At 48.6% G+C, this 16,402-nt stretch overlaps 1 protein-coding gene and 1 non-coding gene across 42 annotated transcripts in view; one reads left to right on the top strand and one right to left on the bottom strand.

Annotated features, from left to right (window-relative positions):
• SLC7A6 (solute carrier family 7 member 6) overlaps window positions 1-16,402 on the top strand; it is a 41,721-nt gene that overhangs the window by 20,441 nt on the left and 4,878 nt on the right. For all 41 annotated transcript variants that reach the window (XR_013411049.1, XR_013411048.1, XR_013411038.1 and 38 more), the window contains 7 exons: window positions 6,452-6,577; window positions 9,432-9,576; window positions 10,300-10,423; window positions 10,650-10,753; window positions 14,196-14,292; window positions 15,852-16,001; window positions 16,115-16,298. Coding sequence is in view for 19 of the 41 variants with exons in the window: in XM_077984360.1 (XP_077840486.1) it covers window positions 6,452-6,577; window positions 9,432-9,576; window positions 10,300-10,423; window positions 10,650-10,753; window positions 14,196-14,292; window positions 15,852-16,001; window positions 16,115-16,298 (930 nt within the window). In the remaining 22 variants the exon portion in view is untranslated. The remainder of the gene's footprint in view (window positions 1-6,451; window positions 6,578-9,431; window positions 9,577-10,299; window positions 10,424-10,649; window positions 10,754-14,195; window positions 14,293-15,851; window positions 16,002-16,114; window positions 16,299-16,402) is intronic.
• LOC114674573 (U6 spliceosomal RNA) lies at window positions 2,599-2,702 on the bottom strand. Its single transcript, XR_003725716.1, has one exon. It is a non-coding gene; the product is annotated as a U6 spliceosomal RNA (small nuclear RNA).

Below are 16,402 nucleotides of genomic sequence, written 5' to 3' on the forward strand. Positions count from 1 at the left end.
TCTTCATAATGGGACTAAATGTATTTGTATAATTAAAAACAAAGACACGGCCGGGTGCGGTGGCTCAAGCCTGTAATCCCAGCACTTTGGGAGGCCGAGACGGGCGGATCACGAGGTCAGGAGATCGAGACCATCCTGGCTAACACAGTGAAACCCCGTCTCTACTAAAAATACAAAAACTTAGCCAGGCGAGGTGGCAGGCGCCTGTAGTCCCAGCTACTCGGGAGGCTGAGGCAGGAGAATGGCGTGAACCCGGGAGGCGGAGCTTGCAGTGAGCTGAGATCCGGCCACTGCACTCCAGCCTGGGTGACAGAGCGAGACTCCGTCTCAAAAAAAAAAACAAAGACACTGGCCAGGCTCAGTGGCTCATGCCTGTAATCTCAGCAGTTTGGGAGGCCAAGGCAGAAGGATCACTTGAGCCCAGGAGTTCCTGACCAGCCTGGGCAACATAGCAAGAACTCGTCTCTTAAAAAACAAAATAAAACAAAAAACCACACAAAAAAACAAGGATACTTTTATTTATTTGTATTATTTTACTTTTTTTGAGACGGAGTCTGGCACTGTTGACCAGGCTGGAGTTATGTGGCATGATCTCTGCTCACTGCCATCTCCGCCTCCCGGGTTCACGCCATTCTCCTGCCTCAGCCTCCCAAGTAGCTGGGACTACAGGTGCCAACCACCACACCCGGCTAATTTTTTGTATTTTTAATAGAGATGGGGTTTCACTGTGTTAGCCAGGATGGTCTCGATCTCCTGACCTCATGATCTGCCCGCCTCAGCCTCCCAAAGTGCTGGGATTACAGGCATGAGCCACTGCGCCGGGCAAGAATACTTTTAAAAAAGATACATACATTACATATTTATATACATCCCAGGAGGTAGCTACTGATTCTGGGATCCCCATTTGGAAGGGTTTACCTTCCCTAGAGTGTTGGAGAACATTTCACTCCTGAATGTCTTGTAGTTGTCCCCTCCCTACCCTGCCTTTCTTCCTTCCACATTTTTTCTTTTTTTAGACGGAGTCTCACTCTGTTGCCCAGGCTGGAGTCCAGTGGCGTGATCTTGGCTCACTGCAACCTCTGCCACCTGGGTTCAAGCGATTCTTCTGCCTTAGTCTGCCGATTAGCTGGGACTAATTAGCACACGCCACTATGTCCAGCTAATTATTGTGTATTTTTAGTAGAGACGGGGTTTCACCATACTGGCCAGGCTCGTCTCGAACTCTTGACCTTGTGATGTACCCGCCTTGGCCTCCCAAAGTGCTGGGATTACAGACATGAGCCACGGCGCCTGGCCTTTCTTCCACATTTTTAAAATTATTTTTTGTTTAGGGTTGCAATCCTTTGTCCTTGAATGCCCCTTTATAACACTCAGCCTGTCTGGGAGGAATTGGAAGGTTTCCCTCCGCTTTCTGTTGCCTGTGGGAAAAGAGAGTTGTGACTACTGTCAGCGTAGCTGGGAGTACAGCTTCAGATTGCCAGGCCATCTCCTCATCAGAAAGAGAGTATGAAAGGCACAGTTCTGCCAGAGGGTGTGTATGTTATTCACTATTAACTTGGGTTTCAGACAACAGAAAACCTTTAGCAGCATGGCTCAAACATGTTGATGTTTGTTTCTCTCACATGTTAAAAGGAGGCAGTGTGGGTTGGATGACTTCAGTTCTTCAGGGAGTCAGGTTCATTCCTTCTGTCTTCCTGCTCTGCCATCCTCAGCCTGTGACTTCTAGCCGGTGGTCCAGGATGGTCCAGGATGGTTACTGAAGCTCTAGCTGTCATGTCTGCATTGTAACTGACAGGAAGGACAAAGACACTGCCTCCCTCATTTAAAGACACTTTCTGAGGTCTTATATGAAATGTTTGCGTACATCCCGGGAGAAAACCTGGTTGCACAGCCATGCCTACCTGCAGGAGAGGCTAGGACACGTCAGCTTTATTTTGGACAGACATGACTTCAGCTAAAATTTCTATTACGAAGGAAAAAGGGAAGAACAGATAGAGGAAGATAACTAGCCATCTGTGCCACAGAGACTTTGGAGATTTGTTTCTGCTTTGGCTTTCAGTCTGGATCTGCCATTTGAGTTCTCCTTTCTCAGCAATAAGCTCCTAGAGAGCCTTGAAGACCCTCATGTGGGTCCCACGCTCATTGGCGCAGGCTTGTCCAGCAAGGAAATGAGATCAGGAGAAGAGGGAAGGTTTTAATTGTGGTAGCTGAATCTTAGCATCTGGCTTTAAGGCCCAGCTGTTGACTTTGTTTGAACTCTGATAGTTTATGGTAAGGCTAGAGGGGCTGGGAGTTCTAGGAAGCAATAAAGGAGCAAGGATCAGATGGTGAAATTTTGTTTCTTAATTAGAAACAGGAGAACAGTCAAGGGACTTGGCTTCTGCTTGACAGACTGTTCTAGGAGCTCTCTGTTCTCTGGCAGGGCTGAGAATAGGGTGAGGCAAGCGAGATGCCTTGGGCCAGCGTTGAAGGGCGTTCTCACTCTCAGGTTCCTGCATGTGGTCCCCTGAGAATGAGTGCCTCCTTAAATTCTGTGCTCTAGGTGCCTCCTAGCTTCACACTGCCCTGGCTCTGCCTTCTGGTGCTACATTGTTGCTAATGAACAATTTTTATTTTTAAACAAATTCTTTTAAAATTTTTCAGGGGCCATGCTAATCTTTGCATCATTCCAATTTTAGTATATGTGCTGCTGAAGTGAGCACGAACTATTTTTATTTTTATCTAGAAAGAGGCGTATGTTCATGGTAAACCAGTCATAAGGGCACACAGTGGAAAAAGTCTCCCTCCCTCTCCACAGCTTTAGTCTTTCTCCCCAGAGAAGCCACTCTCACCAGGTGCTTTTGTATCCTTCCAGCTGGTCTACTGGAATGGACTCTGCAGGCATTTCCACAAACAGCTGCCTTCATTCATTAGTTTAGCACATAGTTGTTGAATTTCCACTGTGTGTAATATTTACCTGTGTGCAGAGAGACCAAACCTGTAGGACATTTACGGCAAGATAGAGGGAAGGAGAAGGATCAGAAGTGAGACCCACTGCCTGTTAGTGGGTCTGAGGAGTGCATCAGCTTCTCTTCCCCTTGGAGCTGCAAACAAGAAGCACAGTTAGCACTGCCAGGATACTGTCAGTCTCTTTCTCCATCTGTATTTCTACCTTTTTGTGTCTTTCTCCTTTTGTCCTCTTCTCTCTGTCTCTGCCTCCTTGTCTCTTATCTCTCACCCCTCTGTCTCTGTCTTCTGTGTGTTTTCTTGTCTTTCTTTTTTTGTTTTTTTTTTTTTTAGAGACAAGTTCTCACTCTGTTGCCCTGGCTGGAGTGCAGTGACTATTCACAGATGCTATTACAGTGCACTATAGGCCCGGACTCCTGGGTTCAGCAGTTCTCCCACCTCAGCCTCCCACACAGTTGGGACTCCAGGTGTGCAACGCTGCCCCGACCCCGTCAGTCTTTTTGTCTAAGCTGCATGCCCTCCCACTTCTGCTTCTTTTTGTGGTCCTGCTTCCTTCCTCTACTTACTTATGGTTTCTGTCCCTTTGTTACTAAGGGCTTGTATGTGACTTTGACTTGCTGTAGCTCCTGACCCTTCTGTCCATTACTATTAGATTCAGTTTCTTGGTATTCCAATTCTGTGTTTCTGGGAGAGGCAATATAACAGAGTCAACTTGGGTCCAGTGTCTGGCTCCATCAGTCATGATAGGGAAGGGGGAGCAATTCCCAAGAAGGAGCTGGGCAGGTACTTCAAAACATGGCTACTGTACTGTACAGGGGCCTATGGATTACTGATGCCTATTAACTAGGTAATCCGTATGTTAGCTGATTGAGGCTTAACCCCATACCGGTAGCTTTGATCATCAGGGTAGGGGCCTGGGAAGACCTGCCAGCAGCATGCATTTCTTTGGGCTTTTTCTCCCCTCCCATTTGACCACTGTCCCCCTACTTCCACATCATGATTGACTAGTAAGCACCTGTGTTACTTCCCAGTGTACTGAGTGAAAGCTCTTTGAAGCCATCGAGCCTGCCACCTGCCACCTGTGTTCATTTTCACAGGCTGGCCGTAGGTACTTCTCTCCATTTGAATGGAAGAATATCCAACTTTCTGACAATTTGCCTTGCCCCAGGGAATTGGAAGTTAGAGTGAAAATCTTACCACCTTGGTTCCAACCAGAGTTTATCAGTACCCCTCTTTGCTTGGTGATGAGCTTAAGAAAACAACAGTGGCTCATGCCTGTAATCCTAATACTTTGGGAGGCTGAGGCAGGAAGACTGCTTGAGCCCAGGAGTTCCAGACCAGCCTGGGGAACATAGTGAGACCCCTGTCTCTAATTTTTTTTTTTTTTTTTTTTTTTGAGACGGAGTCTCGCTCTGTAGCCCAGGCTGGAGTGCAGTGGCCGGATCTCAGCTCACTGCAAGCTCCGCCTCCTGGGTTTACGCCATTCTCCTGCCTCAGCCTCCCGAGTAGCTGGGACTACAGGCGCTGCCACCTCGCCCGGCTATTTTTTGTATTTCTTAGTAGAGACGGGGTTTCACCGTGTTAGCCAGGATGGTCTCGATCTCCTGACCTCGTGATCCGCCCATCTCGGCCTCCCAAAGTGCTGGGATTACAGGCTTGAGCCACCGCGCCCGGCCTAATTTTTTTTTTTTTTAATTAGCTGGGTGTGGTTGTGTGCACCTGTGGTCCCAGCTAATAGGAGGCTGAGGGTCACTTGAGCCCTGGAGATCGAGGCTGCAGTGAGCTGTGATTGTGCCCATTCCAGCCTGGGTGACAAAGCAAGACCCTGTCTCAAAAAAAAAAAAAAAAAAAAAAAAAAAAGGAGGAAGAAAGAAAATAAAGTGATATACTGCTGTTGCCTTCTGAGAATTTGTGATCTTGGGAGAAGCATGACCCAGTCACCTGAGGGAGAGATTTGAGACAGGTGTCTACGTGACGATAGCATAGACACTAAGCTGTGCTAAGAAGCAGGAATGCCATGTGGTTCAGGAGACAAAGAGCTCAGAGAGGGGCTGGCTGGTGTATTTAGAGAAGGTTTTACAGAGGAAGAGGAAGCGGGGGCTGAACTAGACCTTGAAAGTGGGAGTTGCTGTTAGCTATGGCAGGAAGAGGAGGGGAGGACATTTCTTTTTATGTGTATGTCTGGTACGAATAAGAGAGAGAGTCTGGCTGAAGGAGAGAGTGCAAAGTGGGTAGGAGTAAGTGGAGTTGGCCTAGAGATGGGCCCAAAAGATTTTGTAATAAGATTTGAGGTGCACATAAAAGTTCTATTTTTGGATGCTAGAGGCAGTACTTACAGATGTCACTGCGTTCCTTCCTGCTGGATATTGCTCTTATGTCCTCCCTATGGATCAGAGCAGTCATTGTTTAGCAGGAGCAAAGTGCCAGGGCCCTCAGCACAGGGCCCAGATGTCACTGAGGTGTGTGAGGAGCTAGAACTTAAGCCTAGGGAGTACCCTAGTGGGTGCGCTTCTCCATGGACTTCATTGAGAATTGGGAGGTATGGGTAGGAATGAGGGTGGAAGTCATCAGTGGGCTTGGGAATGTGAACTTAGAAATGGTAGTTAGCTTCTCTCAGCCTCAGTTTCCTCATCCATAAAATGGGAATAGGAATATCTGTATTTTGGAGTCATGAGAATTGATGCAGAGGTGTATGTGAAATTTTCAGGCATATAACAGACTTTTTTTCTTTCTTTCTTTCTTTTTTTTTTATTATTTTTTTTTTTGAGACAGGGTCTTACTCTGTCATCCAGGCTGGAGTGCACAGCTCACTGCAGCCTCAACCTCCTAGGCTCAGGCGACCCTCCTGCCTCAGCCTCCTGAGTAGCTGGGACTACAGGTGTGCACCACTACACCCAGCTAATTTTTGTATTTTTTGTAGTGACAGGGTTTCTCCATGTTGCCCAGGCTGGTCTCTAACTCCTGGGCTCACAGGATCCATCTACCTCAGTTTCCCAAAGTGCTGGGATTATAGGTGTGAGCCACTGCACCTGGCCTCATTTTTACACTTACATGCAAAACACTGTCTCTCTAATTTCTTAGGTAACCTGCCATCTGCATTCAAATTTACCTCACTTACTGATGTGTTTCTTTTGGCCATGAAGAGGTCTTATGTCTCCTGTGGTTTGCAACCTTGGGAGTCTGGGTGGGAAAGAGTGGGTGAAATCACCCATCCCTGGGCCTGGGGGGGATTCCCAGAAATGGTGCTGGCCATCAGGATGCATAACTATGTATTCGCGCCTGCCTTCGTATCCTTGAGTGCCAGTAGTGATGGACGTGCCTGTGTGCTGTCAGCTGGGGCGGGTGCAGGGTGTCCCCTCGCTTGCCAGTTCACCTTGTTCTGACTGGTCTATTGGTCCCTCTGCCTTAGGCAGGAAGGGCAGAAAGTGGTGCTCTCTGTAAAGAGGGGTTGGGTCCCTGTGCCCTCAACTCAAGCCTACCAGTGACTTTGTGGTTTTCCTCCTAGGCCTGCTGACATTTGTGAACTGTGCCTATGTCAAGTGGGGCACACGTGTGCAGGACACGTTCACTTACGCCAAGGTCGTAGCGCTCATTGCCATCATTGTCATGGGCCTTGTTAAACTGTGCCAGGGTAAGTGGTGGGAAGGGGCGGTACCACCAAGAGTTCTTCTGGATTCCCTGAGGAGGACATGGGGACTCTGTTAGCTTCACTGCTCAGCTGTTTCTATGTACATGCTAGCATGTGTCAGTGAGTGCAAGAGATGGGAGTAGATTTCTTTCTGGGCTTTCTGGGCCAGGCTGGCTTGGCCAAGTGGACATGAGTCAGCCTCTCCCTCAGGGCTGGTTTCCTTTGGTGGAGGCTGGGAGCATTGCAGGAAGCCAGCCAAGGGCCTAGGAGCTACTGAAGCTTGGGTCATGATTGGGTCATAAAAGTGATCTGTGGGGATACAGTGGCTCCTATTTGTGGTCTGTGACTGCCAAGCTACAAGCAGGAAGACTGGGCCCTCCTTGAGACAGGTGGCAGGGGATATGGAGTTGAAAGTGGGGTATGGAAATGGGTGGTTATTTTGCAGCCTTTACTTTTCTTTTTTTTTTTTTTTTTTGAGACGGAGTCTGGCTCTGTCGCCCGGGCTGGAGTGCAGTGGCCAGATCTCAGCTCACTGCAAGCTCCGCCCCCCGGGTTTATGCCATTCTCCTGCCTCAGCCTCCCGAGTAGCTGGGACTACAGGCGCCCGCCGCCTCGCCCGGCTAGTTTTTTGTATTTTTTAGTAGAGACGGGGTTTCACTGTGTTCGCCAGGATGGTCTCGATCTCCTGACCTCGTGATCCGCCCGTCTCGGCCTCCCAAAGTGCTGGGATTACAGGCTTGAGCCACCGCGCCCGGCCAGCCTTTACTTTTCATCTGAACTTGTATTCAACAATCCCTCCCCAAGTCAGCTCTCAGAAAAATATTAAAATGTGAAATTGGCAGTGTCTTTCCTGCATGTTGGCTTTAGAAAGCTTTTCGTTCCTGGATCAGAGAGGACTGGCAGTGAGGGTAATAGGCCTACCAAGATCTCATGAGCCCTGGAGAGGTCTTGAGGTGTATTTAGCCACAGATATCTCAATCATCTCACAGCCTAGTTCTCTAGGTCATCAGTCCTAGTGATTGTACACAGCTCCCCGGCTGTTTACAATCACCTGGGGAGCTGAGACCCTAATCTCAAATCTATTGGATCACATTCTGGTTGGTTTGGAGTCTAAGAAGCTGTGCATTTAAGAATTGCCCTTGGCCGGGCGCGGTGGCTCACGCCTGTAATCCCAGCACTTTGGGAGGCTAAGGCGGGTGAATCAGCGGGTGAGGAGTTGCCCTTGGCCTGGCCAACATGGAGAAACCCCATCCCTACTAAAAATAAAAACATTAGCCGGGCGTGGTGGTGCGCGCCTGTAATCCCAGCTAGTTAGGGAGGCTGAGGGAGGAGAATGGCTTGAAACCAAGAGGTAGAAGTTGCAGTAAGCCAAGATTGTGCCACTGTCCTCCAGCCTGGGTGACAGAGCAAGACTCAGTCTCAAAAAAAAAAAAAAAGAATTGCCCTTGTTGGGCTGGCTGCGGTGGCTCACGCCTGTAATCTCAGCACTCTGGGAGGCCGGGAGGCTGAGGCAGGTGGATCACCTGAGGTCAGGAGTTCGAGACCAGCCTCGCCAACATGGAGAAACCCTGTCTCTACTAAAAATACAAAAAATTAGCTGGGCGTGGTGGCAGATGCCTGTAATCCCAGATACTTGGGAAGCTGAGGCAGGAGAATCATTTGAACCCCGGGAGGCGGAGGTTGCAGTGAGCCGAGATCTTGCCATTGCACTCCAGCCTGGGCAACAAGAGCAAAACTCCATCTCAAAAAAAAAAGAAAAAGAAAAACAGAATTGCCTTTGTTGATTCTCGGGCTGCTGGTCTAGCCTGTGTACTTTTATTAAGTTAGTAGAGCTAGCCACGTGGATGTTCCTGGAGGCTCGGGAGCATCCTGGGATCAAATTGCATTTTGAGTAATCCTCCCCTGAAGATCTGTTCCTTAGGGAACCACTGCTGTGTATGAGGATGGACACCCCTGAGGACAGGGGTTTCTATTTTCTCTTCTCTTGCTGCATAACCAGCTCATTTTACCACATGAGAGCTGGGTCTAGGCTTTCTTCAGGGTATGACAATGGGGTTCCTTAGAAGTCTGGGTCTTGTTAAAAACCCCAGTGTGTCCAGAGGGTCTCTGTCCTGGGTAGCTGGGTGCTGTCCCCTGGGCTTTTGTGTCTGCAGTCTCTGAGACCTCTGAGGAGAATGACAGGCATCTGGGCCTGGGCCACGGCTCCCCAAAGGGTAGGGGTGGCCCAGGCCTAGTGAAAGATAAGGTCTCAGTTCCTCTATAGCATGTGATCTCCCCCATGCAACCATAGCCACCGCAAGTAGAGCAGCAGAGAGTCCTTCCCATGAGGCTGATAAACCCATTTGACCAAATTCTGCAGTAGTCTGGCCCAGGAGAGGTAGTTCACAGGAAGGTCTAATTTTTGATGAAAAATGACTCCTTCCTGTGAAACGGGGTTCTTGACATAAATAGGTAGAAGAGCTGGGGCTTGCTGTGAGATCACTTGCAGGAAATGGAAATTCTTTAGGGTTTTGGAAGAAGTATTGTCACATCAGAGGGCAGCCAGGAATGTCTTTGGTTTTTTATTGTCTAGTTTTATTAGAGGAATGGAGCTTTCCTGAGGAAGTGGGTGGTGTGGTAAAGTGTAGGGAGCTAGTGGTTGCTGATCTTTTGGTGTTAAATTATGTTTTTTTTTTTTTTTTCTTTCCCCTACCTTCTTGTTTCTTCTTTCTTGTTCCTCCCCATTCCTCCTTTTTTTCATCTTCCCTTCCTCTTCCCTGTTCTCCTTTCGTATCTTTCTCTTACACCTGCCATCTCCTCCTTTCTTCTTTGGCCTGTTCCTTCTCTCTGAACCCCTCACCTGCCTTTGCCCCCACAGGACACTCTGAGCACTTTCAGGACGCCTTTGAGGGTTCCTCCTGGGACATGGGAAACCTTTCTCTTGCCCTCTACTCTGCCCTCTTCTCTTACTCAGGTTGGGACACCCTTAATTTTGTAACAGAAGAAATCAAAAACCCAGAAAGGTAAAGGCGGGATCACACTCTCACTCCCCAGCTTGGCTGGAACTCCTGCTGATAGTGGGCGTGGCTGCCCTCATCCTTCTCCTCCTCCCTCCGACTCTCCTCCCCTCTTCTCCCTACTCCCCCTTCTCCAGCTAGGAGGGGCTGAGGGCTAGAATGGGAGTGAGTGAAGGTGGGAAAGCCTTCGGCTCCCTGTCCTTATGTTCACACTGGAGGATACATAGGGTCCTTCCTAGAGGAGAGGCCCTTCAGTGGGGAGCAGCAGGCCGAGCTGGGGCTAAGGAATTAGGACCTTGAACCTTCAGTGGGGAGCAGCAGGCCCAGCTGGGGCAAAGGAATTAGACCTTGCACTGTAGTGCTGACACTACAGCCCACAGAACCAAAACTTATTCTGGCCAGCTGGGTCCCCAGCCTGGCATCTAGTCCCCAAGACACTGTTCCTTGCACTGTTCCTCTGAGATCATAGATGCAGGACGATTATGAAACCCAGTGGGACCCACTGGCCCTACTGTGACAAAGATCAAATATTGATCATGAGCTATCTTCACAGAGAAAGCTCTCTTTTTCAGTAGAAAGAGCCCAGGGTCAAGGGGAAGGTGACCCTACCTCAAAGACTCAGAGGCCAGTGAACTGTGAAATGTTAGGAAAATCCTAGTGGAGACTTGATAAACTTTGTTCCCAAGGAGAAGTTGGTTCTAGGTAGTCCTTTCTCACTTGTCCTGACAGAAATTTGCCCTTGGCCATTGGGATTTCTATGCCAATTGTGACGCTCATCTACATCCTGACAAATGTGGCCTATTACACAGTGCTGAACATTTCAGATGTCCTTAGCAGTGATGCCGTGGCTGTGGTGAGTCTCTTGGGATCCCCATTTGTTCATCATCTCATGATGCTGGGCCACCCTGCACAGCTCAGTCTCTCTTACTGCACTCTCCTCAGCTCTGCAGGATGAGGTCATGAGTCTAGGCCAGAGGGTGGGCTGCTGAGCAGTGATTGCATTTGTTCCGAGATCGTAGATGCGGGAGGATTATGAAACCCTGTCCTGTTTAAGTGCCTCTTCTGTGCCCTGCCCCCAGACATTTGCTGACCAGACGTTTGGCATGTTCAGCTGGACCATCCCCATTGCTGTTGCCCTGTCCTGCTTTGGGGGCCTCAATGCATCCATCTTTGCTTCATCAAGGTACTGTGTCTCTGTGTCACTGATAGTAGACCACAATATTTCATTCTCTGGGGCTTCGGGGTAAGAGTTCTTTTTTCCCTTCTTCTCATGGGCATACGGGGTGTGTGTGTGTGTGTGTGTGTGTGTGTGTGTTTGTGTGTGTGTGTTTGTGTGTGTTTGATATGTGGGCATGTACTTGCCTTTGTGCAAGTAGCACATCTGTGTGCTGGTAGCTCATGTTTCCATCTGAGATGAGGACAGATTGTGTGCTGATAGCTCATGTTGTGTGCTGATAGCTCATGTTTATGTGCTGGTAGCTCATATTTTGTGTGCTGGTAGCTCATGTTTATGTGCTGGTAGCTCATGTTTTATGTGCTGGTAGCTCATGTTTATGTACTGGTAGCTCATGTTTCCATCTGAGATGAGGACAGATTGATGAAAGGTATAGGGGAGAAAGGCAACAGCTTGGAGTGGTGACTCAGGCAGGGACCAGATTCTAGGCTCCTTGTGGGTTATGCTGTAGCCCCGGGATTCATTTCTTCAGTAAATCATAATACCACTTGCTGTGTACCAGGTATTGGTGCTGTGTACAGAAAGACTTTTCCCCTCACTTCCCAGAAAATGCCGAGGCCATCAGGTCTCCTGATCTCCTCTCTGTGCAGACATCAGTAAGCGCGCTGGTCCTTCCTGTTGTTGCAGAGGAAGGAGCAGGTGTGCCTTTCCTGGCAGACCCTACCTGGGCTCAGGGTTCCAGCGCTTCCCCTCTTCAGCAGTTTGCTTCATCAGTTGGCCCTTCTCTTTGGTGGGTGCTCACTTGGAGACCAGCTCTCCATGAGCTTCTCTCCTCTCCACTTAGGTGAGTCACAAAATAGCATTTCACATCTGCCCTCTTCCCACTTACTGGATGTACTTCTTTTTGTTTTTAAATTAATTTTTTTTTTAGAGATTGGGGTCTCACTATGTTGCCCAGGCTGGTCTCAAACTCCTGGTCTCAAGTGATCTTCCCACCTTAGCCTCCTGAGTAGCTGGGATTAAAGGCGTGCACCACCATGCCTGGCCCTGGATGCACTTGTGAGACAGCAGTCTGTGCTTCAACTTTCATTCATTTTCCTACCTGTTACAGTTTGGCTTCTACTACCTGAAAACTATTCTTATTAAGGCTATCTCTTTCTTAGCCTGTCTGTAGTCCTCATCCTATTGGACCTCTGAAGCAAGTGACGCTGACCACTTGCCAATTTTGAAACGATCTCCATGGCTTCTATGACATAAAATACCTGAGAAGAAAGTATCCTGATTTCTCTTCCACTCACCCTATAACTGGTGTTGTCCCCAGGGCCGGGGGTATAATAGTCATCCAATAATATTTGCCACATGAACACAGAGAAGGATGAAAAATAAAAGAGTTTTGTCCTGTTCATTCTTTTTACTGGTTTTCACACACCAGTCCATGTATTGTGCCTCCCTGGGGCAACCGAAGAATTAGAGAAGTCAAGGCCTTATAAAAGAACATAGTGTCCAGCTGGGCACAGGGCTCACGCCTGTAATCCCAGCACTTTGGGAGGCTGAGGTGGGAAGATCACCTGAGGTCAGGAGTTCGAGACCAGCCTGACCAATATGGTGAAACCCTGTCTCTACTAAAAATACAAAAAAAAATTAGCTGGGCATGGTGGCATGTGCTTGTAGTCCCAGCCACTCGGGAGGCTGAGGCAGGAGAATTGCTTGAACCCAGGAGGCGGAGGTTGCAGTGAGCTGAGATTGTACCATTGCACTCCAGCCTGGGCGACAGAGCGAGACTCTGACTCAAAAAAAAAAAGAAAAGTAGTGTCATCTTCCCTTTGCTCAGCCTCGTTTTGATAGATGGACTTCTTGTCTAGCCTTTCCCTGACACCCTAGCCTCCCCTCCTCTAGTTTGCCCTCCAGACTGGTGTCAAATCCTGTCAGGCCCTTACCTTAAAGCCACAGCTGACTCTGTGTTTGTTCAGACTCCACAGTGTGGCCTTGCATGCAGATTCTTCCCAGCACCCTCTTCTCACACAGCTTGTCCTGAGGCTCTAGGCATTCTACATCAACCTCCAAAAAGGCCACGCTCTTTCATGCCTCCACACATTTTGCCTTTGCACATGCTTGTTTTCTCCACCTACCAACTTGCTTCTGGAAACTCTTCTTTGCATCTCTTCTCTTGCAAAGCGTTTTGGCACAAGCCTCTAGCCTAGCGAGTGAGTGTCGTGTACTCCAAGGTGATGCTGACCATGCTAAGGGGCAGTTCATTTCTGTGCCAGTCTTTTTTTGTTTGTTTTTGAGACAGAGTTTAGCTCTTGTTGCCCAGGCTGGAGTCCAATGGTGTAATCTCGGCTCACTGCAACCTCCGCCTCCCGGATTAAAGTGATTCTCGCCTCAGCCTCCTGAGTAGCTGGGATTACAGGCATGTGCTACCACACCTGGCTAATTTTTTTTTTTTTTTTTTTGAGACAGAGTTTCGCTCTTGTTGCCCAGGCTGGAGCACAACGGTGCGATCTCGGCTCACTGCAACCTCTGCCTCCTGAGTTCAAGCAATTCTCCTGCCTCAGCCTCCTGAGTAGCTGGGATTACAGGCGTGTACCACCACGCCCGGCTAATTTTTTATATTTTTAGTAGAGACGGGGTTTCACCATGGCCAGACTGGTCTTGAACTTCTGACCTCAGGTGATCTGCCCACCTCGGCCTCTCAGAGTGCTGGGATTATAGGCATGAGCCACCGCGCCTGGCCTCTCCTGGCTAATTTTGTATTTTTAGTAGAGATGGGGTTTCTCCATGTTGGTCAGGCTGGTCTCAAACTCCCGACCTCAGGTGATCTGCCTGCCTCAGCCTCTGAGTGCTGGGATTACAGGTGTAAGCCCCCATGCCTGGCCACTGTGCCAGTCTTTTTCCCAGTTGGTGGAGCTCTTTAGGTGTAGAAAGGCAGCCTGGGTTTTCTCTTTGACCCTCAGTCTTGCCTTGGCGTATCATACATCAGCTCAGGGAAAATATATGTAAGGCATGAACAGAAATCTGGCTGCCCTTCAAAAGCCATTATGTTAGCTATGAATCTGTGGCATGGATTGGGTGAGTCTGTTAGTGGGTGACAGCAGGGTGAGGCATCTATTGGATGTTGGTGAGGTATCTGTGGCTGAGAGAAGAGGGGGTGTCTGGGTGATGGTGGGTTTCATAGCTGAGGGCCTTGGGCGGTTGGTCAGTGGACAATGGTGGATGGGGCATCTGGGTAGTGGTGAGGTGCCCGGGGATGAAGAGGGAGGCAAAGTCTGTAAGGAAGCAGGGAGCGGGGAGGTTGGACTGGTGATGCACCAAGGACCTGGGATGCTCCTGGGAGGCTGCGTCCTGCTTTCCTGGGGGGCTCTGAGCTGAGTTTGTCTGAGTGAGGAGTGTGGTTGTATCGCTGAGTAAAAGGAGTAAAAGGATCCCGCTGACACATTTCTCATCCTTCTAGGTTGTTCTTCGTGGGCTCCCGGGAGGGCCATCTCCCAGACCTTCTGTCCATGATCCACATTGAGCGTTTTACACCTATCCCTGCTTTACTGTTCAATGTAAGTTTTGCCGGGACCACGGGGCTTGGGCAGATCTGTGCATTGCTCCTTCTGATTTGTGCTAAGTTGTTAAATAAGAGGGACCCTGAGAAAGGTCTTGCTCTAAGATTTGAAAAACAGGTCATTTTTTGTTGTCATTTAGTTCTTTTATAGTTTTACTAAGTTTAAATTTTGGATTAATCTGGAATTTATATTATAGCATAGTGTTGAGAAAGGTGGGGATTCACTTAATTTTTTCTCAAATGGCAGCCAGCTACACCAATATTGTTTACTGAACAATCAATTTTTCCACAGTTTTCAAACTTTTATCATAGAGAAGTAATAACAGCTAATTTTTTAGGATCCTTAATATGTGCCAGTTATTACTGTCTGCCCCTTAAATGTGCCATCTCAACTCATCCTCCCCATCAGTGCCAAGCCTCCTTAGTTTAGCTTCATACTGACTATCTGAAAACTAAAGAGGGACCAAGCGTACTTCTTTAGTCCCCCACCCTTAGAATTTTCCTAGCAATTCTCACATTCGTTTGTCTTGATGAACTTTTCTATCAATTCATCAAAATAATAGAAAAATCCTCTTGATATTTTGACAGGGTCAGCATTGAATTTATAAATTTAGGAAGTTATCTGACTACAGGCACATACCACTAAGCCTGGTTAATTTATTTTTTGTAGAGATGAGGTCTCACTATTTGCCCAGGCTGGTCTTGAGCTCCTAGGCTCCAGTGAGCTGCCACTTCGGTCTCCCAAAGTGCTGGGATTATAGGCACGAGCCACCATGCCCAGCCTTCTCTTCTTAATACAGGGTTCTCCCTTATCTCCATAGAATGAGCTATTTTGTTTTAAATCCTTTGTTGATAATTTGTAATGAAAAGATTATTGAAATTTAAACACATTTGACCTTGTCCCAGGACTCTAGGCCCTGATCCTTGTCTTCTAGGATTCTTTTGTTCCAGATGCTAATGCTGTTATATGTCTGGATGGATCCATTTTGCTAGTTTCCAGGTCCAACACCTGACTTCAGAGGCCTGAAATGCTACCAGTTCTTCCTGTGGCTCAAAATTTGTCCATGGGGAGAGAGTTATATTCCATTATTTATTGACATTATTTAGTCCAGATAGGTAGGGATCCATTTTGCTAGTTAGCATTTCTCAGGCCCCAGGACAGTGAGATGGTTCTGAAGGCGTTTCCCCCATTTGTATGCCAGGTAGTTGGGACCCAGGTCTGAGCCTTCTCTAGGACACTGTGTAGTCCATGTTAAGGTTGGTGCACTGAAGTGAGGAAGGCCTTAGCGTCTGCCTTTTTCTAAAGTGCTTACAACAAGGGGAAGGCACTGCGTGCAGGAATGGCTGCAACAGAAGAGGGAAAGCTGCTACCCTGAGGGTTAATGTACCTCAGGGTACATCAAGGATGGACCTATCTGATGCCAAGGGGTCAATGAAAAGAGCTGGAGGTAATCTGGTGAAGTGGCATCAGATCTAGTACTGACTGCTGGGTGGGGGAGTCTCCTGGGGGTGCAGGTGGTGACGATGCTCACCTGTCTCCCCACTGCTTTCCCACAGTGCACCATGACGCTCATCTACCTCATCGTGGAGGATGTTTTCCAGCTCATCAACTACTTCAGCTTCAGCTACTGGTTCTTCGTGGGCCTGTCTGTTGTTGGACAGCTCTACCTCCGCTGGAAGGAGCCCGAAAGGCCCCGGCCTCTCAAGGTCAGCAGCTCTGGGCAGACTAGGAGGGGTGGGCCATCTCCCTCAGGTGGCTTTTTGCCCATGAGCTGTTTCCTCTCCCCACGTTACTTAGTATCTCACCCCTTCTATTTCAGCTGAGCGTGTTTTTCCCCATCGTGTTCTGCATATGCTCCGTGTTTCTGGTGATAGTGCCCCTCTTCACTGACACCATTAATTCCCTCATTGGCATCGCGATTGCCCTTTCTGGAGTCCCTTTCTACTTCATGGGTGTTTACCTGCCGGAGTCGCAGAGGCCACTGTTTATTCGGAATGTCCTGGGTGAGCTTCTCTGTGCCCCATTACTCACTGGCGGCTGTGTGTGCATGCGCATGCAGAGGTGGGGGGGTGGCTAATAGCTTCCCCATACTCAGAATTTGCTGGAG

This window comes from Macaca mulatta, chromosome 20, assembly GCF_049350105.2.
Source record: "Macaca mulatta isolate MMU2019108-1 chromosome 20, T2T-MMU8v2.0, whole genome shotgun sequence".
Lineage (NCBI taxonomy): Eukaryota > Metazoa > Chordata > Mammalia > Primates > Cercopithecidae > Macaca > Macaca mulatta.